This window comes from Aethina tumida, chromosome 2 (assembly GCF_024364675.1).
Source record: "Aethina tumida isolate Nest 87 chromosome 2, icAetTumi1.1, whole genome shotgun sequence".
NCBI lineage: Eukaryota > Metazoa > Arthropoda > Insecta > Coleoptera > Nitidulidae > Aethina > Aethina tumida.
In genome coordinates, this window is record NC_065436.1 from 29,647,078 (window position 1) to 29,671,155 (window position 24,078).

Below are 24,078 nucleotides of genomic sequence, written 5' to 3' on the forward strand. Positions count from 1 at the left end.
TTGGGGTCAGAACCCCGCACAAAAGCCACCCTTTTATTATGAAACTGATATCAATGAAAAAAACTATTCCAATAAATCTAAAATTAATGTTCGCCAATAAATCTTCAAATTTAAAATGTGAAAAAGGATTTTCGGATGCGTGTACAGTCAGCACGGACCCGATCCCCGTTCCCGATAAATAAATATCGCAAGGAGGGGGGGCATTTTTTAATATTAATTCGGAATAAAGTACGTTTTCTGTGTCATTAATCATTCCGGGGCACAATGCTTAGTTAGGGTGGATTTTTGCATGAAAAATATATTTTTTATACAAAGAATCACGGGACGGTATTAATGTCTGTGCCGAACACTTTGACAATAGCTATTTAACAATGCCACCCCACCTAATGTAATTTCGCTACTTATTTTCTCTCTCGGTCGATTTCGGGCTTTATTATACTAAAACTTAACGTGGACCCGACCGAACAATGAACGGCTCCAGAAATGGCAGCTGCACCGAAATTAACATTTTTCTAATTGATGGGTTATTTTTCTCGTGAAACGACAAAATTACTGATTTCAATGCCGAATTAGCACGCACCGGTTGACATATTGTTGGAAATTATGCATACTCCGGACACGTATCACGGGATTACGGCTCCACAAACCGATAATCCCTGGAGATTGTGCGATGTGAATCCGCCGGGAGTTGGTGCAAAACCGAGAAAAGTGTATTGTTTCAGCTCAGGTAACATAATATGGGATTGTTTAGCTGCGGCTCTAAAACTAACGGGCCTTTGTTTAATTTACCTACTGCAAAGATTATTGGTACTTTTCCGTGAAATTATGCCGGCCCCTTTGTGCCCACGAACGCAGGGTATTATTAAAAGTGTTTTGCAATGACACATCGTAAAGCTTCGGAAACTGACAGCAATAACTGGCGTTCCCGGTATCAGTTAAATCACAAAACAAATTTTGTTTCACCGATCACGAAGATGAAAAATGATTTCATGCAAATAGAAACGTAAGTTGGCCTGACAATATCTTTGATGGTCTGTGACAGCACAAATCGAAAGTTTAATTATATTTTTAAGGATGTGGGGTGGATTATAAATGAGACCGGTTATCGTGCAAGGGGTCCGTTTCGATTTTTACATGAAATAGAGATTTTATGAAAATTAAGTCGGAACGTTTTTTTATTGGAAAGCGGTCTCCACAAATTATTGTTCCCGATAAGGATCGGATTATTTTGGGGAGATACGTACATAAATTATGCGCTGGTTCCTTGTTAACGCGGGTCGGTGGCATGTCGAAAAAGAGCAAGTTTTTCTGTTTCACAGGGTTGTTACTCAATCATTTATCGGGATAGTGGGTGGCGGTTTTATTTAAAACAGTACCACCACGTACGGGGCATTTTATATTTAAATATCGCATGATTAACTCGTATTAAATAAACGTAACGGACTCTTAAAGGTTTGGTTATAATTTATTTTTTTATTGTCTATTGTCTACGAACATCTCACGCCATTACAAACTCAATTTCTTCGATTGCAATAAATCTCTTTATACATCATGCCTGTCTCTATTTCGACCGAGATACATCTTGTAATTTACGACGGATTCCTTTTGTAATTATTTTGTAAAAATTATACCGGTAATGCCTCCCATAAACACGAATATTACATTATATCACGACTCCCCGACTTTTTATTTGTTTAACAGTTACCGGCAAACGTGCCAGGCATTCGCACTTTAACAACACCCGCGAGAAAATCACTCGCCAGTCATGAATTTGTTATATTTACCGGCAAATATCACTATTAGAACGCAACCAAATTATTCGAATTATTTCACTTTCTATTGTTGTTAAAATAACCCGGGGAATTTCTCCATCTGATCATCGGACATGAGCGATAGCTGGAGGGAATTTATGTAGTAATTTCCCCGCAGCGTTTAATGCAGATTAAGTCTGCCATAAAACGAGTTTCCCGGGTAGAAAACGGAAAAGCGATAGCGATAATGTCCAAAATACATAATCCAATAATAGCTCGGAATCCCACTATGTGTGCGAATAAGAATATATCTGCTTAAGATGCAAATAACCAATATATCGGGGCGATATGAAGTATTTAAATTTAGCCGGAGAGCCGAATTCGCAAAACCCTAAAGCTATCGACGCCCAGGGGAGATAGACTCGAATTTAAAATATTCCAATTTTCCTTGGACGCTGATAAGTTACTGGAGCGGCGGTCCGGGCGCAGTTTTCCTTAGCCGGAGGCCCGGAAAAATCCGCCAGAACTGTGCTGGCCTACTGCAGTGGTATTGCTATACGACAGGGGTGCCTGTTTAAGTATCGCCATTCCTTTAAATCGCTTAAATTGTCTCTAAAATAAATCGAATAGACGGTTTAAATGGTGCGTTTGTCTTGCAAATGTGGGACTGTCATTGTCACGGGGTTACCAACACTAAGTGTATAGTGAGAATCGGCGGAGGAAAACTTGAGGAGGACATAAATCTAGTTGATTGTCTATTTATTCAAAGACCGGGCGACATAAATCGAAAAAGTATAAAACTGCATTAATAACTTTAATGGAGTTAGGAAGTTTGCAATCATCTCCGATGCCAGAGGACAGTTATAAAGCACGGAGAAGTTATATCGACTGTTCGATCAACCGTGCTTAAATTTGTACCGATAATAAGAAAATGGCTCTATTTTAATTCATGAATGACACAATATCTCAATTCAAAAGAAAAAGAATTACAAACATACCAAGTTTTGGAATCACGTTTTTCAATCGATTTATTATTTATCCATGTATGAGCTTATTGAACTGATAATGATGAAATAAAACTTTCAAAAGTGTCTTTAATTAAACGCATGTGTCAACATTTTTAATTTTTGAAAAACAACAACTTCTCATTAAAAGCTTATATTGAAAAAAAGAAAGTTATAAGCTGAATATAAATAATTTGCTATTAAAAAAGTATGTCCTTAAAAAAAGAAAATAATAAATGACGAAAGAATATGACTTGTGTTTCTTTAAAAAATTAAGATAAAACTAACTATTCTGTTGTCAATTTCAACATTTTTAGTATATTGAATAACAATAGCTTGCCATTAAAAGCTTTTGTCTTCGAAAACAAGAGAATAGTAAGCTTTCTGAAATGATGAAAAAAGTGACGTTATAAATTGACTTAACTAGTGTTTTACTAGTTTCATTAAAAATTTAAGATAAAACAAGATATTTAGTAGTCTATTTCAACTTTTTTAAATTGATGAATAAAAATTACTTCCTATTGAAAGCTTTTGTCTTCGAAAAGAAGAAACAAAAAAATAAACTTCTTGAAAGAATGAACAAATGTGACATAAAGTGTTTTACCAGTTTCAATAAAGATTTAGGATAAAATAAGATATTCAGTTAACTATTTCAATATTTTTAATATGTTGAATAAAAATAGATTCTCATGGAAAGCTTTTGTGTTCGAAAGAAATAAATTAATAAGGATGTTGAAATAATGAAAAAATGTGACTCTGTAAAGTGTCTTGTGTTTAATTAAAAATTTAGGATAAAACAAAATATTTAGTTGTTCCTTTCATTATTTTTAATATGTTGAATAAAAATAGCTTGCTATTAAAAGCTTGTTAAAATGTCTAAAACATGTGACATTAAAAATCATCTTCTGTTTGATTAAAGCATTAAAGATTCAAGTTAGAAATATGGTAAACATTTTGTTTACTGTTTCAACTTGCAATCAATCACACCAGACAACGGTGCAAAATTAATAATTAATTAAACAAATAACAAGGATTTGATTTATCCAAAGCTGCAAACACGAATTGATTGCTTCTGTGGCAGTAACTGCTAACAACGTGTGAAGGTCGCCCATTATAATATCATTTGAAATTAAACATTTTATTTCATCGAAACCACCTGTTACGTAACGAATTTCACTGTGTAATTTATTGTTGAATCGCATTTTATTAAAAACGGCCGAGAGCAATGGATTCATGCGCTGGAAATGTAACATAAACAAAGCTTTCCATTGTGCGCAATATTAATAATTTATACATTATAAATTTGAAACGCAAAATAATTCCATTATGTCATAATAATCGCCGGCGAGAGAGCATTTACATTGTTTTGCCTTCTAAATAATTATCCATGGCAAAAATATGTTTTAAAAGGCGGTTTAATTATTTAATTGTTCACGTTAAACCTTGAATATTATAAAGATCAACACACACTAATTAGCTGCAATCGGTAATTAAGAAATATTATATAATAACAATTACCATTTCGAGTAAACACTTATCCTTCGTGGTGATCGCAAACATCTGTTCAATGTTTTTGTTAATTTTTCAAAGCCAAATATCCTCGTGTTTCTCTACCTGCCCGCTATGGTTTCATTATTTGTTTTTTATGTGTTTTCATAAACATCGACGTTACAACAAAGCTTGGACCGGTAGTAAAACTAATTATTTAAGTCCCCAAAACGGACCTTTTCCCAGAAAATTTCCAGGTAAATGAGTCGGCTCACGAGTTGGTAGCGCAAAATCCGACAGCCACTTTAAAATAAATAAATCAACAGGCGATCCATGATCTGAAAGTTCATCATATTCATACGATAATCTGACTAGTTATATTAAAAATCTGAGTTAAACATGTTTTGTTGCCTGTTTTAAAATTTTTGAAAGCTTTTGTCTTCAAAAATTAAGGTAATGAGTTTCTTGATATCATAAAAAAAATGTGAGATTAAAAAGCTTCACGTGTTTGACAAGTTCCATTCAAAGTTTAAGATGAAGATAATAGATTTTTGTAGTCTATTTCAACATTTTTAATTTAAAATGAAAGTACAGATTTCGTAGCCTATTTCAAAATTTTAATAATATTGGAACCCAATAGTTTTTCATTAGAAGCTTTTGTCTTGAAAAATTAAATTAAAAAGCTTGTTGAAATAATGAACAAATTATGACATCAAAAAGCTTGATATGTTTAACAAGTTTCAACATTTTTAATATGTTGGATCAAAATAGTTTGCCATTAAATGATTTTATCTGTAAAAACTAAAGTAATAATTTTGTTGAAATACTGAAATCATCGTGTCATTGAAAATCTTAATATGTGTAAGAATTTAATATGCGAGAACAAAATAGTTTGCTATTAAAAGCTTTTGTTTTCAAATATTGAAGTAATAACTGAAATTATGAGAAAATTGTGATATTAAGAAGCTTCATGTGTTTAACAAGTTCCATTAAAAATTTTTGTTTAAAAAATTTGAAGGAAAATACTTAATAATATTAAAAGCTTTCATATTCGAAAAAAAAAAAAAAATGAATGTTTGTTGAAATGACGAAACAAACGAGCCGGTCGACGAGTTGGGGGTGCAAAACCTTACAGCCACTTTAAAATATATAAATCAACAAACGGCTCGTGATCCGAAAGCCCATCATTTTCGTACGATAATCCCGATACGATCGCCCCCCATTCGGGGCACCGAAAATCCGCTGCGCTCGCCCAAAAAATCTATTTTAAATATTTTACGGGACCGCGTAAAATCGCAGTTTTGGGCCGCGATAAAAAGTGAAATCGTCAGTTTGCACCGCGTCCGGAACCGTGTGTAATGACGTATTCGGTGGCGTTTTCCCGGCAATAAACCCGCCAGACGTTCCGGGGGAATGCCGAATATGCCACGAGGCACGGCCGTCCACGAATTATGACTTGTTATATGACCCTTCGATCATACGGTCATTCGCGTTATCTCCGATCTAATGACGCTATTTACGACATTACGCTTTATGAATTGTTTGGACGCGCATTTTTTCCGTAAGTTTAGTGTCCCCGTGGCATTTTTATGGACGGCTTCCTGTCCGAACTCCGGGGAGGTGATTAAAGAACGACAATAACTATGTAAATGTGTAATTGATAAATATTTTACAATTCTCACAACAATAGACGACAAAGGCACGTTTCTAATACATTAACGCCGTTTTTATGTTACGCGAAAGTTTCACCTTTATTACATGTTTACGGGTTTCGGTAAATTTAAATCGCAGATTGAAAATAAAAAGTCGACGGACGATTTCTATGCCCGGTTTGCGCGATAGGAAATAGACAATAATTCGCCAGTTTTCTTCCGTGCTGGGAAACATCTTTGACATGATTACTTTTTTATTGCGACGTCTACGTCTCGACAGTGCTCCCCGGGGGCGGTGCAGGCCAAGGTGCACAAACTGGTCGACGTAAAAAATTCATATTATTTCGTTCAATGGGCTTCTCATTTTCCGAAATCGGAAAAGGGAAAATCGCCGTCATTCGATCGATGTGGTGGAATGTTCAGTAAGCTTATGCAAATTCGCTAAATGTTCATCGAAAAATAAGCTTTTTGAAATGACGAAACTATGAGAGCTTAAAAAGTCATAGGTTTCGACTAGTTTAATCAAAAATTGAAACAGACATTTTGTCATTGAAAGTTTTTGTGTTCTAAAAATATTAAGTTTGTTGAAATGACGAAAATATGAGTGTTACGTGTTTGGTTAGTTCCCTCAAAAATTAAAACACATTTTTTCATTGAAAGCTTTTGTTTTTGAAAAAATAATAAGCTTAATGAAATGACAAAATATGAGACACTGAAAAGTGTCACATGTTTAACAAGTTTAATCAAAAATTGAAATACACATTTTGTCACTGAAAGCTTTTGTGTTCTAAAAACAAAGTTTGTTGAAATGACGAAAATATGAAACATTGAGAACGGTCATATATTTGACTGGTTTAATCTAAAATTGATACAGACATTTTGTTTGTCACTGAAAACTTTTGTATTTTAAAAATACAAAGTTTGTTGAAATGATGAAAATATGAAACATTAAAAATGGTCACATGTTTGACGTGTTACGTGTTTGGTTAGTTACCTTAAAAACTAAAACACATTTTTTCATTGAAAGTTTTTGTTTTTGAAAAAATAATAAGCTTATTGAAATGACAAAATATGAGACACTGAAAAGTGTCACATGTTTAACAAGTTTAATAAAAAATTGAAACAGACATTTTGTCACTGAAAGCTTTTATGTCCTAAAAACAAAAAGTTTGTTGAAATGATGAAACATTAAAAAGGGTCACATGTTTGACTGGTTTAATCAAAAATTGAAACAAACATTTTGTTTGTCACTGAAAGCTTTTGTATTCTAAAAATACAAAGTTTGTTGAAATGATGAAAATATGAAACATTAAAAAAGGATACATGTTTGACCACTTTAATCAAAAATTGAAACAGACATTTTGTCATTGAAAGCTTTTGTACTCTAAAAATAATAAGTTTATTGAAATGATAAAAATATGAGACAAGTGTTATATGTTTGACTAGTTTCCTCAAAAATTAAAACAAAGATAATATATATATATACAGACAAGAAGAGTTTGTCAACAGTATGCAAATTCATTTAATATTGAAAATGTGAAAAAGCGAGAATGACGTCATCAGACATGGCCACATATCTTTAAAAGAAATTGGAACGAAGATTCGTTGCTATTTTTGTCTATAAAAGACATTTTGATTGTATCATAATTTAGACAATTTGATGAAAAACAAAAAAAGTAATAACATAAAGGTTTTAAATAAAAAACTTAATGATAATTAAAAGTATTTTTGCACTTCTTCTAATAAAAAATTAAAAATAAATAATGTTTTAAGTTAAATAGCTTAATAGCAATAATTGTTGTTAATTATTAAAAACGTATTTCTTTTAATAAAAAAACCTTTAATTGATACTACTTTTTAATTATTGCTTTAATTAATGTATAATTGTAAAAAATTAGAAAAAACGACTTAGAACTAATGGTAAGTTATAATGATTATGATTAATAATCTAAAGAAACCTGTTCCTACATTAAAACTAAAGCAGGATGTTCAATTCAATTAGTAATTACATGGTATTGTATAGAAAAGTAATTATTAAATAAAATATATATTTTTTACATGTTTGATTTGCCTTCGTTGTTTAGAAAATATTAATTTCGTTTTTATGTTTTTATCAATTTATTAATAAACTTTTGTTTAATTTAATTTAAAACTCAAAACAAATGGAGAATATCATTCTGGTGAGTACAGTATTACAAAGAAGTGACCTATAAACATTTTCCGATACAATTTTATCATTTTCGTTTTGCAATTTCCCATTCTACATTATTCCCGAATTTTATGTCCTCTCACATAGTCAAGTGGCTCCTGCGAAGCCGCCATTATAAAACAAATTAAATCCCAGACACTACATAAACACACTAAACTGCAGTTTTACTATTCGTCCGTCCGGGTTCGTAATGAGGCCGCTCTCCCGGACTAAATAAGCGATAAAACAACCCCCGGACCCCTGCCCGGCTGAGAGTGTGGCTCGGATGCCGCCTCCGAGTTTCGGGGGGGCTTGGTTGGTATGGCGCAGGCCTTAATCGTCACCGCCCCGCCGCGGCACGTTCAACATCCGCCAATTAGCCGCCTCCGCCGCAGCCGACCGCCGATCGGCCACCGCCTGCGCTAATTAGGATTCCGAAGCGGCGGAATGCCGCCTCCGATGCCGGAGAGGCAGGGCGCGCTTTCATTACGTGAGTGCGGTTAATTGGCCGTAATTAACGACCGCCCCCGGAGCGGATCCGGGTTGTTTTATTGGTGGCGGGGTATTAGGTTTATTTAAATAATTGGGAGTGGCAACCACTGCTTTTTATTACGTTCAATAAATGTAATATTTACGAGAATTTTATAAGGCTTTGCGGCAGTAAAAAATAGGATATAAATATAATATAAAAATACAAAATACTTTATAAAAATAAATGGCACGAAAATAATATGTGAAAACAATTTATGTTACCATTTCTTGGTTTTGTATTAAAAATCAAGAAGATATTAAAAATATAAATATAATATAAAAATAAATGGTATAATAAAACTTTGTGAAGCTATTTATTTTACTAAGACAGTTTTCTGTCCAAAGCGTACTTTTACACAGAAGAATATTGTTTTAATTAAGGTTCCTCGTATAATTAATTAAAAACAGGCAAATATTAGAAAATATAAATATATTTAAAAATACTAACTAATTTATTAAAATAAATGACACGTGTGAAGTGATTTGTAAAAGCAATTTACTCAAACATGGTTTTCTAAACTCTAATGGCTTACTAACATAATTTTACACAGAAGTAAAATGTTTTATATAATGTTTCTTGTATATTTAATTAAAAATCAGGAAGATATTAGAAAATATAAACACTATAAAAATACTAATTTATGAAAATAAATGGCACGAAAGTAATTAGTAAAATTAATTTATTTTACTGAAACATGGTTTTCTGGATTCTAAAGGTTTACTAGCATAATTTTATACAGAAGAATATTGTTTTAATTAGTGTTTCTTATATATTTAATTAAAAATCAGGAAAATATTAAAAAAAATAATTACAATATAAAAATACTAATTTATGAAAATAAATGACACGAAAATAATTTGTGAAAGTAATTTACTCAAACATGGTTTTCTAAACTCTAATGGTTTACTAACATAATTTTACACAGAAGTAAAATGTTTTATTTAATGTTTCTTGTATATTTAATTAAAAATCAGAAAGATATTAGAAAACATAAACATTATAAAAATACTAATTTATGAAAGTAGTAGCACGAAAGTAATTAGTAAAAGCAATTTATTTTACTGAAACATGGTTTCCTGGATTCTAAAGTTTTACTAGCATAATTTTATACAGAAGAATATTGTTTTAATTAATGTTTCTTGTATATTTAATTAAAAATCACGAAAATATTAAAAAATATAATTACAATATAAAAATACTAACTAATTTATGAAAATAAATGGCACGAAAGTAATTTGTAAAAGCAATTTATTTTACTAAAACATGGTTTTCTGGACTTTAAAGTTTACTAGCATAATTTTACATAAAAGTAAAATGTTTTAATTAATGTTTCTTGTATATTTAATTAAAAATCAGGAAGGTATTAGAAAATATAAATACAGTATAAAAATACTAATTAATTTATGAAAATAAATGGCACGAAAGTAATTTGTAAAAGCAATTTATTTTACAAAAACCTGGTTTTCTGGACTTTACTACAATTTTATGTAGAGGAAAATGGTTTTAATTAACGTTTTTTGAATATGTAATTAAAAATCAAGAGTATATTAAAAAAAGTACCATTATAATTGATAATTATTGAACTGAAAACGATTACATTCACTTAAACAATTGAAGAAAACATTTTTGAGCAGCCATCGTATACGAAATGAGGCCATAAAAACGCGAAACTAGTTGTATCGGGGCGGCTGCGCCATTTGAATATTTAAATATGTCACCGAGATATTCTTTTGTCTGGCCAGGAATAACCAAATGCGAACTTTAGAATTGCTAATTATCTCAAATGACCGTATATGCTGTCAAAACGACCTGCTTGATATTCGACTCTAAAAACGGTCGTTAATTTTGCGAGGCCGGTGGTTTTTGAGACGTTTTGTTTTGGGGGTACCGGGAGCGAATTTTAAAATTATTGCGGTCTATATTTTTCATCCTGTCGAGTTATTGATGGCTGACAGCCAGCATCGAGATAGACGTCTTACGCTGACGACTCTAAATCTTCGTCCTTTTAAACAACGGGACGGGACTTTTTTTGGTTCGGGGGCCCCGTCGAAAAACCCGCTAAATTTGGCTTTATGTTAGCTTCACGTTTTTCGGATATGATACGTCCACCTCGGTGGTTTTTTTGCTCGGGCGACGGACGAACCGTCTGTAATTGTATTTATCACGGCTCAAATAGTGTAGGTTTTTTCTTGCATATCGACTAATGGGAATGGGAAATTAATCGTCTCTAATGCGTGTAGTTTTCGCATTCCGTCAGGCATCCGAAGCCGGCCATTAGGGAAATCGATGTGGAGTTTATGGATTTGAATTATTGTAACAGAACACCGCAAATATTTTGAAAAACAGTTACTTTGCATTATATTAGTTCCAGTGGATGACTGTCACAGTAAAATAATAAACATATTTTATGTATCCGTTATAAACGCACTAAATCCAACATGATTCGAGTCGAATGTGCTCAACTATTTGAACGATTTCTACTCGAGTGATTTATAAACTAGAATTTGAAATTAATAAGCCATAGATGGAACTGGCTAATGGAAATTCGGACTAACCCCGGCGAATTAAATGGGACAAAAACGGTTCGGAAAACATTCGATTACGTCCTAATTAGCCATTCCAGTTTTCATGTGCGCAACAAAAGAATACCAAACCAAGATGGCACATTTAAATATTCAAATTGATGGCTGCAAACCAGTACGAATTTATACCGTCATCCATACATCATTCGATTGAAACGAATAATACATTTGGAATCGTTAAACCCGACTTTAATATTCATACAAACAATTAAATTATATCATAACCAACAAAGCCTAACCTTGTAGATCAAATTAAATTTTTATTTGTCCCCACTGTGTGTTAATGAAGATTTTTTTGAATCGGTCCAGTAATTACTGTTAGAAATATTATGTTAATATAATGGGTAATGGGAAAGTTACCGAAAATAAACGAATTTTACAGGCGACAATAAGTTGATTTCCTGTCGGTTTAGATCTAATCAGGGTCAGGTAAATTGGTAAATAACAACAAAGTATTGTCACATTTTCAGCAACTGATTTATCTATTAATATATACATTATTAAATATCATTTTAATTAATTAAAACACATAAAATGTAATAAATGATATGATAATAATTTTTAAAAACCATTAGATGAATTTTTAAGCACTATTATATATTATTTAAAACATAATATATACAGAAGTGTTTCAAGAATAAAAAAAATGATTTTTAATATAAAATTCTAATATGAATGTTACTTTAAATCTTTCGAACTTGATTGGTATAAAATTTCTGAAATAAGTTTTATTTTCATTCTTTTGTCATTTATGTTTAAGATTTTATCAAGAATAAATAAAATATAATAATAATTTTTATAAACTAATAAATGAAGTTCTGAATAAATAAATAAATACAGTACTTTAAAAATAATTTAAAACATAAAAAATTTCAAGAATAAGTAAAATTATTTCTGAACCAATAAATGATTTTTTTTCTTGATCAGTTTAAATTTTATATAAATTCTTTTGACCTCCAACGTTTTTACCAAGAAAAAAAATGTGATAACTGAGTTTTCAAATTAATAAAATTAATCTAGAATATTTATTACGTCGCGTAATTATTTTGCAATTTTATATAAATAATTAAACTTACCTTTTACCAACAGTCCCAAAATGGCGTGGCCTCTAGATAAAAATTTAATATTCTTTCACAAACAATTGTATTTTTATATAATTTATAAAAATTATAAAATTCGTTTGACCTTTAATTTAAATTTATGGTTATTGTAATTGTTATTTAAATTACACAAACGTTACCGCTGTGCATAAATAATTTTTATATAGTAAAATTAAATTAAAACTCTGTTTTCAAGTCAATTATTAAAATATTTTATTAAAAATAATTTATTTTACATAACTATACGTTTTAAAATATGTATAACTTACTTATTCTTAGAAGTCTACTAGGAACTTACAATTAGCTATGTATAAAATATAATTGTATATTCATTTTGTACATATGTACATAAAATTTTGAACAATTTACAGTTTAATATCACAATTAGAAGAATCATTCTTTTCATTTACATTCGTGGTTGAACATGTATTGCTTCTACTACATTTTTGAACTTAAAAAATATATATTATATAAATAATAACGGAACGACATTTTCGGCACCACTGGGGGGGCAGGGCAAAATTAACTGGCATATATTTTTCGAGTCGTAGTACGTTCCAAATGTCAAAAACCTTGTCTTCTCTTCGCGTATCACATCGGTTAAAGCCACACGACCAACTTCTTCACTTCATACCTCTGTCTCGGTCACAATTTACGAAAAAATTTCGCCTGAAATAAAATTATAAAAAAATTCAAAAAAAAAGAAAATAAAAGAAAAAAACTAAAACTAATAAATTTGGAAAAATAAAACAAATTACAAAACGCGCCATCAAAGGGGGCACGTTTTGTGGGGATAAAAAAATAATAAAAATAACTAAAGTAAAACGCGGAACCGGCACAGAAGTCTGGAAGGAAAAGTCCATCGTCAGCCCCAAAGTGACCGTCACTCACACAAGAAGAAGAAAAAAAATCGAAGATAAAGAACCGGATGCTGTCCGCGGTGGGGAAACTTCATTCATACATTCTAATTTAAAATTAATCAACTAACGGTACGGTCTGGAATGCGTCGAAAATAAAAGTGACATCTGCTGTGCGTCCAGCTACAATGTGTACATTCTTTGTTTGGCCGTGTCAGAATTAATCGTTTCAATATAGTCGCCCTTGTCGACATTAAACTGTACTAAAACCAACTTCAAACTTATTATTATTTATATTAACACGCCGAAGTCTCGAGCATTATAAATTTTTTTTACGGCCCCGCACGACCAGTCAGAAACACCTAAAGAGAAGCCCAAGCGACACCTCCAACCATTCCTTTGGTCCGCTGCACGTAAATAACTATCCCATAATTTATAACCTCGTCTCGGTTTAATTCACGCCACCACCTCCCCTGCTCCCTCCCGCGATGGCTCGATTGTCTCACCATTTTTTCGATACTTCACAGAGACTTCAATGATTCCGCAATGGCGAAATTCATCAAGCAGGGCTAGGTCAAAGCGAAGAGACTACGTGATGTTAGCTTAACTTTGGTGTGGTAACAAAGGACCAGCCAAGTTCTCGTGCATGTGAAAATGTAAATAAAGAAAAAGAAATGGATCGAAATTGTGTGCGGCTTATCTTGTAAAATAAAGAACTGGTGATCTTTTACGGATTGTAGAAAAGTGAGGAATTAAACAATGGACCTTTTTTCGGCCTTGGACCGGGCTTAGGGAAACCGTAACAAAAATTCGAAACTATCGTTGTTTTGTACATTCGTGTCAAACAATACAGCTGTTTATATTATCGGTAATGATAAGGCGATCCCAGGTAGAAAGAGGGACACAATTCGGCACGACGCCGTTTGCAAATCGCAGCAACACCTGGTCCACGTCCGACAACAATGAATCCGGAGCAAATGGACAAAATTTTAAGTGCACTTCGACGAAATCTCATCTCGGTTTTACTCGATTGAATAAAACCAACAATCTCGGGCTCCATTCAAATGTAACAAATCAAAAAGGGACACTTAAAAACCGAAAGCCCATTTCACGTTCTAATCGCACCGGATTTGCTCCGAGACTCGGCGTCGTAACGAGCTGAACGAACGATCTAATGAAACTCGCACATGATACGGCGAATTATAAGCATGATTTTGGCGTAAAAAGTACGCAGAACGGCTGTGTAAGTTTATAATCGACCGTAAGTACGTCTACTGCCCGGCCAATGGTGAGGCGTAATACGGTAGCTATAGAAACGAGCAGACTTGTTTGTCTTATTGTTAAAGTAGAATGAATCTCCTAACTCCGCCCATGCTTACACGTCTCCTTTTATTCAAGCAAAACCAGTATTCGCGCGCTCGGTTCCTCTTACTTTCCGTACATTGTATATGTTACTTTTTTGTCAATCTATTAAGCGCAATTTATTGCTGCTCCGCTGAATCAAGGTTTCAATCGCCTCCTTTTTCTGCACCGATCGCATTGTTTTTTTTTTCCTTCTCCCGTCATCTACTCCTTGCTCTCCCTTTTCGTGCGATCATATCGGACACATCGAAACACAAATTATACATCCTGTAATTATTTCCACGACCAACCGGCAAACGGACCACCAAACTCTAACTGCCTTTGGTCGATTAAAACTTGAAACGTATTGATAAGCACTGCAATTTAACTTCCCACACCCCGACACACGATCGACAATCGAAAATTATCCACGTCCCGAATCTACTCCATTATTACCCATTGTTTTGTTATGTTAATTATCGAAAATACAATTTACCGTGCCGCAGGCATCGATCGGTTGTGATTGGTCCCCGAAGCAATAAATTCGATGAACAAAGGCATAACTAATACGCAGCAAGAGAAACCGGCATGTGTCACTTTTTTACCCCATGCAATTAAAGTGCTGGCATAAAAAAAATCCATCAATACCCTATCGATGGAGGGATCTTCGCCCATTGGGTTAAATAATGACTCAACTACTGTTACAACGTGTGATATTGTTCTAGGGGGACGCCGTTTTGTCTACGTTATAAAAAATCAACAACCTCCGAATACCGTAGTAAAAAAATTTAGTTAAATTCCATTCAGTTTTGAGCACATTTTATTAAGGGAGCAACACGCCGTGCTTCTTATATTTAGGGGTTTGATACATTTGGGGCTAAGCCGACTGGCAGACGTGTGCCATATATTATTGATGGGACTGTATAAGACACGTTCAGTCCGTCGTTATTACGAATTCATATGTGAAGTACAAAGGGGATTTGAAATATTCATTCATATTTCTCATTTCCGAGCAACAATTCACATGAGCTGACCTGCTAAATAGCTTTTCTACCCGTACCGCGTTCAATTATTAAAGCGCCGTCTCAACAGTAATCAAGCCACAAAAACGTTAACAACCGTACAAAAACACTACACCTAAAGTTTAACCTACAGGAAAAAATCTCAAATCTAACTCACCGTTAGAGCCGAACATGGAATGGTGGACATATTGGTTCTGGACCCCGAAGTTGCTGTTGTTGCCGAGCGAGTAGAGTTGCTGGAACAGCGTCTCCTGACTCTCCTCCTCTTTCTGGTTGGGCACTTGCATGCCGGCCATCTGCAGCAGTTGCAGGTGCGTGTTGTTGTTGAGATTCTGCGTCGGATTTGTCGTCGAATCGGCATTGACCGCACCAGAAACGCCCGGCAACGGCGGCACCGTGAACTCGCCGAGTTCCTTGCACTCCTCTTTGGCGTTCTCCAAGTGCATCCTGACGTTGGCAATGTGACTTTTCGTGAAGATGTGATCCTGTACCGAGTACTTGTGTGAATACTTGAAGTTGCAGAACTTGCAATCCTCCGGTGTTGGTTCTTTGCCTTCCTCTTGAACGGGTTGGTCGACACCCAAGACTTTCTGTAAAGCAACCTTACTTTTCTTCTCTTTGGCGCGCGCGTTTTGGAACCAGACTTGTACCACCCGTTTTGGCAGTCCGATTTCGCGGCCCAGAGATTCACACTCCGCCATCGTGGGCGTTTTGTAATCAGCAAACAACGACTTCATTATTTTTATTTGCAAGGAGGACATTTGGGTACGAAATCGCTTCGTATTCATGCCGCTAGAGTTCGCTTGCTTCGTATTGCTTTGCGTGCTGCTTGCTGGAGAAGTAGGGTTACTTTCATCGTCAAAAAACTCATTCGTCTCGGACATGGAATCGCTTCGTTCATCACACAGAGATCGTTCGCTGAGATCGGTGAATGGACCGGGTTCGCACATGCTGCGCTCATGGTCCATTGACAATTTTATTGGCCTGGATAAGTCTACTGGTTTCGATAAGTCTAAAGGGATTTCTCCTTCTTCTTTCTCAGATTTGATTTCGGATTTGTCCCCGTTGGATGAAGATGCGTGTGCTTGTAGCTCGCTTATGTAACGTTTCATACTCTCTTCGTAGTACTTCTTGATTGAACTTTCCATTTCCGCATTCAAGGCAGGAAAAGTCGGAGGCATCATGTTCGGGTTCTGCTGAAATAACTTGTTGTCACCGCCAGAGCTCAAGCTGGGTGATGACTCAAGGCTGGCTTCTTCATCGGGCAGGGCGTCAATATTGATTTCACCCCTTGCACATTGGTCGGCGTGCTTCGTTGTCAAGTGGGACTCAAGAGCTGATTTCACCTTGAACAAAGCAGGGCAAAACGGGCACCTCTTGTTGATTACTTGTGCATGAGCACGAAATTGCCCCTTTCTTTCTCTGGCTCTAGTATTTTGGAACCACACTTGCACAACACGTTTCTTCAAACCAACTTCGCTGGCGATGTTCTCCAACATTTTCCTAGAAGGATTGCTCTCAATTTGATACTTCTGGTACAAGTAATCAAGTTGTTCCGGTAAAATAGTTGTTCTCAATCTTTTGTCTTTTGGTTGATCATTGCAGGAAGTGTCACTTTCAGCATCAAACTCCATTTCCAACTTTCTTTTCTGTCCAACGTTATTGAACATGTTCAATAAGGGATGTTGCGAATTAGGGGTGCTGCTCTTGATCTCACCACCGCCGCTTAGATTAGCGTTCAATTGTTGCAACTGAGCGTGTTGTTGGAGTATTCCAAACGGAGAATCCGGAGGATAACTTGGGAACAAATTGGGATTCATGAAGTGCACCAACTGATGCTCACGCCACAAGTCAAATCTGGGAAAAACTAAGTTACATTTATCGCACTGAAACGACCCCTCTTTGGAATCAGAAGGAGAAGGTGAAGATGCGGGGTAGTTCACACTTCCGGGCGTCGGAGTTGTCGGAGGATTTGGTTGACCGGGGCTTGGAGCAGAATTGGGCATTGACACGTTTTGCTGTTGTACTTGTCCTTGTCCTTGTTGTTGTTGTTGTTGTTGCGGCTGTTGGGTTGGTTCCACAGTCGTGCTCGAGTTGGAGTCTTCAGAGCTCAAAACGGCAGCTATTTGGGCGGCAGCCGCCTGAGCCTGTGCCGATCTCTTGGCATCTTCCTCCTTGAAACAGTGAGTTTTTTGATGTCTGATCAGTTCGTAGTATCTTTGGAATACTAGCAAGCATTTTTTGCATTGGTAGTTCAAGCCGGGTGTCCGTTGGAAACGGTTGGCTCCAGCTTCATCGACGGTGCCTTGGGCTGGTTCCACTGCGGGTTGGTTCTCGTAAACTTTGCGTGCCTTCTGGCGGGCGTTTTGGAACCAAACTACGATCACTCTTGGACTCAAATTCAGTAGTTTGGAGAGGTACTCCAGGTCATCGTCTTTGGGGTATGCGTTGTTTTCGAAGAATTCTTGCAACACTTTAATCTGGTAATCGGTGAATCTGGTTCGGTTGGCTCTTTTGCCTGTGGTTCCGCCCGAACACTGACTGTTGTAGTCGCGATTGGGGCTAAGACATCTGTTCGGAGTCATTGGCAACATTCCTTGGATGTTGTTCGGTGTGTTGAAGCCTTGTTGGTTCATTTTGGGAGGTGGCAACATAGGACTGGTCAGACCGTGGTGTGATGAACCAGTGGACATGTTCATCGTCGGAGTGCTTGTTGTTAAAGTGTCTCCCAACTGAGATGCAATTATAGAAGTCAATGTAAGATTATTTGGAGTGCTTGGTAAAGACACACTTTGATTGTCTGAGCTAGCAACTGAAGTTGCAGGGCTTTGGGGGTGTTGCATATTCGAGGACAAGTTGAGGCTTGGTTTTTCATCTAATAATTCCTGAAGTTTATCTTCTTGATATTTTGATTCATCAATGGGTTCTTCCTTCATTTCCGACTTAATTTCGGGTTGCATTGGGGGTGTGGCACTCTTATCGTGTATTTCAGTGCTGCTCCCCGAGCTGTTCAAGGGCATGACTTTAGCTTCGCCGGTCTTTTCGTACTCCTCTAAATTAAGAGTGGTCGATGGTGGGTTATTAAAGTTGTATGGACTGTCCTTGTTGCGTTGCCTCTCTTTGAACAGCGTATTCCTGAACCAGTGTTTTATGACTTTGGGCGGCAGGCCGCTCTGGGTAGCCATCTCGTGAATTTGCTCCTCCGACGGTGAATTATTTATATCGAAATGAGCACGCAAAATTTTCAACTGGTCGTCCGTAATGCGAGTCCTTGCACGTTTCTGGTTGGCAGCAGCGTTTACGGCCTGCACAGAGAAATAAGAAATGCCGGATTGTATTATATACCTCTACCAACTGTGTCGATATTATACAGATTTATATGTTCCCGATCGCGAAACCGTAAATATACGAAGGCTTAATAAATTGTAGCAAATTGGCAATAAATCAATTACGATAATTATCACAATGCAAGGCTACATCGGACAAACAGCAATTAAAATAATCAACCGAGTCGGATCGAAACAGACACTAATAATTGTCAGATTTCTGAATCGCTGACGTAACTGAGGAGTCTGATTTAAATTGTTGCTTCATTTATCCCAATCATTTCTTTCAGGAATCCTCACGCAAAAAATTGCTATCCGAAACATCCTGATCGTTATTTTATCATTTTATTTTATTAATGAACACTTTTAATAAGCTTTAATAGTTGCAATTAAGTAAAACTAGAATTTATCGCAAAAACTATTTTCTTATGAGAAAATTGTTTACAATTTATATGTGATGTAAAGAAAATATGAAACTTAGCTTTTGTTTAATTTCCAATTAACGTCCCACTTTTCAAACTCTTCTAATTATTAGTCGATTTCATTACCACGAAACCTAATTGCTGTTCACACTTAACGTTTAATAATGTTTAATGGCAAATTGGTCGATTGAAATTTGTTTAAATTTTCAACATATAATTAACCAGAAACACATTAACAATGAGTATGACATATAAAGCTGTCTAGATTTCACATGGTGTAATTGTTGTAGGTTAAAATAATTAACATGTCCTCAATATTAAACTAAAATAAACGAAATTAATATAATTATCTCTTATTCCATGACGAAGTCGTAACATTATTTAATAAGTGTTAATGCCAACTTGCTTACAGAGAATTGGACAAGATTATGTTTTATTAATGGTTTTCAAATAAATAACTTCAACAAAAATACTGTGCGACATTTGCTTTTCATTTAATTTTGACCTGAAACTATTATCTTTTTCCGACAATTGTTGTCAAAGGGTATTGTACTACCAGAGACCCGAAAAAGTGCAGGTGGTATGTTAAATAATGGATAATTTGGGTTAATTTTACAACTCGTTGTGACTGACGTGTAGGTTCACGTCCAAATAGGTCTCAAAAGCAGGTAATAAAATTTTTAACTGTTTGCATTGTGTTTTACCTCACCAGAACAAATTCCTAAATGAAATTTTCTATGAGAACTTATTAAGCCAAATTCCGAATTGTATGTTATTAGGGTTTCGCAGAAAAGGCATGCCAAAATCAAAATATCCTTTACAATTATACAGTGCATGTTAAGAACACAGTTGAAGCACAAAATATTACTATGAAATATGCACGTACCGACACTAAACATTTTAATTGAAATCACATTTGCACAAGTTACGACACCCATTACGCATTTTATGAATGTTCTTTGCACACACCGTATAATCACAAAACATAAAAACCTAATTGAATAAATCGACTTACCGCTTGTTGCTGCATCATTGCTTGCTGTTTGGCCATCAGCGCTTGTTGATCTTGAGGTCCGAATTGTGAAATTGGATCGTAGGGCGGCGGAGGCATCATCATCGGCACAAGTGGCGGTTGTAAATTCATAGCCGCCAACGCGTTCAAACCCAACGGCAGTCCCATGCCCATCATTTGCATCATCGGGTTAAAATTGAGCTGTTGTAATTGCATAACACTCAACGCGGCTTGCATTTCGGTCACTTGTTGTGCCAGTGCCATCGGATTTTGGGACATATTCTGGGCCATGCTTTGTGCGATCATCGCTTGGATGTTGGCCGGTAGAGAGTCGGTAATGCTGGCCGGCGTCGTCGAAGACGTCGGCGTAGACGGAGCTGTAGACGTGGCCTCCGGAGGTGTTTGGAGGTTGAGTTTGGCGTGTAGGGCTTCCTTTGATTCGTCATCTTTTTCCGGGGTAGCACCCTCGGCGGGGCTGGTGCTGGAGGCGGCGGTTGTCGTTGGAGTGGCACCGCTGGGCGTTGAGACCCTCGGCAGGCTGCTCAGTGTTGACGATGTCGCCGCCGTCACCACCACGGATTTCTTTTCGTATTCGTTTTTGAACTGTTGAGCATACTTTTCTAAGAATTCGAGTGGCACTAAATCTTTATGAACTTCTTCACAGTGTGACTTTAACACCCACACACTAGAGAACTCTTTATTGCAATGTTGGCACGTGGATTTACTTACTTCGGGTAAGGTGTTCTCCGCGTCCTCCTCGGAGGCGGCTGCGCTCGGCACGGCGGCTGACTTTTCTTCGACGGCTTCCTGGGACACCTCCATCGGGCTGGGATTGGCGGAGGCGGCGTTGGCCGCCGCTGCCGCCGCTGCAGCCGCTTGCTCTTGAGCTTTCTCCTCAGCCTCTCTCTGAAGTTGTTTTTGACGTCTTTGATGACTTTCATTGTATTGCATCACTAGGTCGAAACCGAAGCTTTCCAATAAGTGCTTGTACATGTGAGATCCAGTTTTCTTGGGTATGTTCAGTCTGACGGTGTTCATTGTGTCTTGTTCGCCCGGCGACGGGCTCTTAGCTTGGCCAGGTTCATGTGCCGCTTGGAAGATCGCCATCGGCTGAGAGAACATGCAGTACAACTGCTGGTGTGCGCTCAACTGGTCTTGTGAACTGAACAAGGCGCCGCATTTCGGGCAGCCCATCATCCCTTGACTACCTGAGAGGCCGGGGGATGGTGGGGTGCTGGGAGAGGGTTGTTTGTTGTCCCCACTACCTGGCGCGGGGCTGGACTGCTTCGGAGACTGCATGGCTTCTGGCTGCTCGATTAGAGGTTTCGACAGGTCTATTTGCCCCGCCATCGCCAGGTCTTGCAATTTACTCGCTCTAGTTTGATGCAATACGCTTCGCATGTGAATGTCCAAAGTACTGCCTTGCGTGTACGCCACTTTACAAATATTGCAACGGTACCGCTTCTTGTCATCCTCTTCTGACGACGTACTTTTCGGGGTTAATGTCAAATTCTGCGGTTGGGTTGAGCCGGTGACTGGCGAGATCGGCGGGTTGTTGTTGTTGTTCTGTTGTTCTTGCATGGCACGCTTTAATTTGTGCAGGTGGCTGACGGAATTGTAGTGCACAAGCAGAATGTTTTTCTGAGTGAAACTTTCTTTGCAGACGTCACATTTGTATGGTCTATTGGGGTCGAGGTATTTTTCCATCGGGTAACTTAGTTTCTCGCCCTTTCGATGCAAAAGGGTTTTATTGTGAGCGGTGAGATAGCTTTGTCTTGTGAACGCAACTTTGCACCGGTGGCATTTGTATTTCCTATTAGGGTCATTGTAACTGTCCTCGGCGATTGCTTGGCTATTCAGGTAGTCTTCCAAGAATTGCTGATCTTTATAGACGATACTATCGTCCGAGTTTTCGCCATCGTTCTGATTAATATCATCCTGCGTTGTGTTCAACTCTTTGCTGTCGTCGCACTCGGCAGACTCGATGTCGTCGCAACGCATGGTCTCCTTTTTCAGTATGTCATTCGTCGAGCTGTCGAGTACTTGGCCTTGTAATCCGGCCAACAGCAGCGGATTATTCATTAAGCTTTGCTTGTAAGCGTTCAATTCTTCGTCGGTGAGCTCTGAGTGGACGCTCTCAACGTGTTTGTGCAACGCCACAAGAGATCTAAAGCTGCGGCCGCACAAAACACACTTGGTCGCGTCTCTGATCAAGTGATACTGAGAATGTAACTGCAGTTTTTCCAACGTTTTGAATGCAAGGGAGCACTGATTGCACCGATACTTGTACACATGCTTCTCTGATACTGACATGTTAGCAATCGAATTCTTGGCGTGAATTTCCTTAAAGTGCATCTGCAACGAGTAGGCAGTTGGAAAAAATTGATTGCATCCTTTCTTCCAGCACATATAGCCGGGTCCATTGGGTGTCTGTTTGATTTCCAAATGACCGGTCTCGTTCTGATGCAGACACAACTCGTCAATGTTTCTGAAAGTCTTCAGACACGTGCCACAACGTTCGGACTCTGCGTTGTCCGCATCGTCGACGCTGCCCGGCGACATCATGTCTGGCTCGGCCTCCGTGTGACTGCTGGAGTCGCTCTTCTCCAACTTGATATCCTTGGAAGACACGGACGTCGGTGAAACAGTCTGATTTGGTGTTGTCTGAATTTGATTTGAAGAATTGTTGGGTGTGGGCGTCCTGGAGGCTTGGTTCAACCAATGACTCTGATCGACCAGCATCAACAATCTTTGCAAACCTTCACTATTGACCGAATGTATCTGCATTACGTGTCTTTCTAATGTTACCCGATCTTTGAATACGTCTTGGCATAGGGGACAGTTCATCATTGGCTCGTTGATTGCGGCATTGTTGGTGCCGTGCTGGGCCAAAACGTGGGCCTGTATCCTCATCTCCGAATCGCTGCTGTAGTCGCAGAACGGACACACGTGCTGCGAAGCGCCCGTCTCGCTGTTGTTCATCTCGTCGTTGTCTTCGCGGGGCTCGCACTTCACTTGCTCACAACGGGCAGACTCTTGTTGGCTCAATTCCGAATTGGTGCTATCCCGGCGTTCTGCAAACAAAAAACGAGAAATGTGAAAGCGTGATTTATCGCGCAAAGTTAATTTACATCCAACAACAGGGGAATTAAAACATCCAGACTCGATATTTGATTCGAGTCTAAAACTGTTGGGAATGATTAATACCAAGGAAAGTAACGAAATGATTTTAATTTCAAAAATGACATTAATAAATGGAGGAGCACAATGAAATGTCTCTCATTTTTCAGGCGATATTGCTACAATTTATTTTTAAATTGTAATTAGAAAGTTTATAATGGAAACCGCGAGTGTTTAATTAACTGAAAAGTATATGAAAGTGCGTCGTCTTTTATACAGAGGTAATCTATTTAATTAAATATAACACAATGCTTCGAAATTAAAGAAAATATTCATAAATTTGTAAACAATATTAATTCAAATCAAATAACTATTTTAGTATATTTTTTAAACAAAATTTACACGTAATTATGTGAATTGAATTTTATCATAAAAATATGTATAATAAACAACTTAATATATTGAATATCAAGTAATTTATAAATATAATTATGGAAATAAAACGTTTTAATTAATATTAATTCAAGATAGTGGTAAACATGATAAAATTCTAATGAAGTTAATTAATTTTATTGTCTCACCAAAAAAACAACATCTAAATTATCATTGACAACAGGTCCCACAATTAGTAACAAATTAAAAACGATACCAAAATATCGATTCACCAAGTAAACAATAAAT

At 36.6% G+C, this 24,078-nt stretch overlaps 1 protein-coding gene across 4 annotated transcripts in view; it reads right to left on the reverse strand.

Moving 5' to 3' along the window:
• LOC109604926 (zinc finger homeobox protein 4) overlaps window positions 1-24,078 on the reverse strand; it is a 67,112-nt gene that overhangs the window by 21,170 nt on the left and 21,864 nt on the right. For 2 of the 4 annotated variants that reach the window (XM_049963802.1, XM_049963804.1), the window contains exons 3-4: window positions 20,281-23,351; window positions 15,675-18,822 (exon numbers count right to left, since the gene is read on the reverse strand). In XM_049963802.1, the coding sequence (XP_049819759.1) occupies window positions 15,675-18,822; window positions 20,281-23,351 (6,219 nt within the window). Of the gene's footprint in view, window positions 1-12,485; window positions 12,967-15,674; window positions 18,823-20,280; window positions 23,352-24,078 lie in introns of those variants that run through there. The other 2 variants (XM_049963803.1, XM_049963805.1) reach the window with 2 other exon arrangements.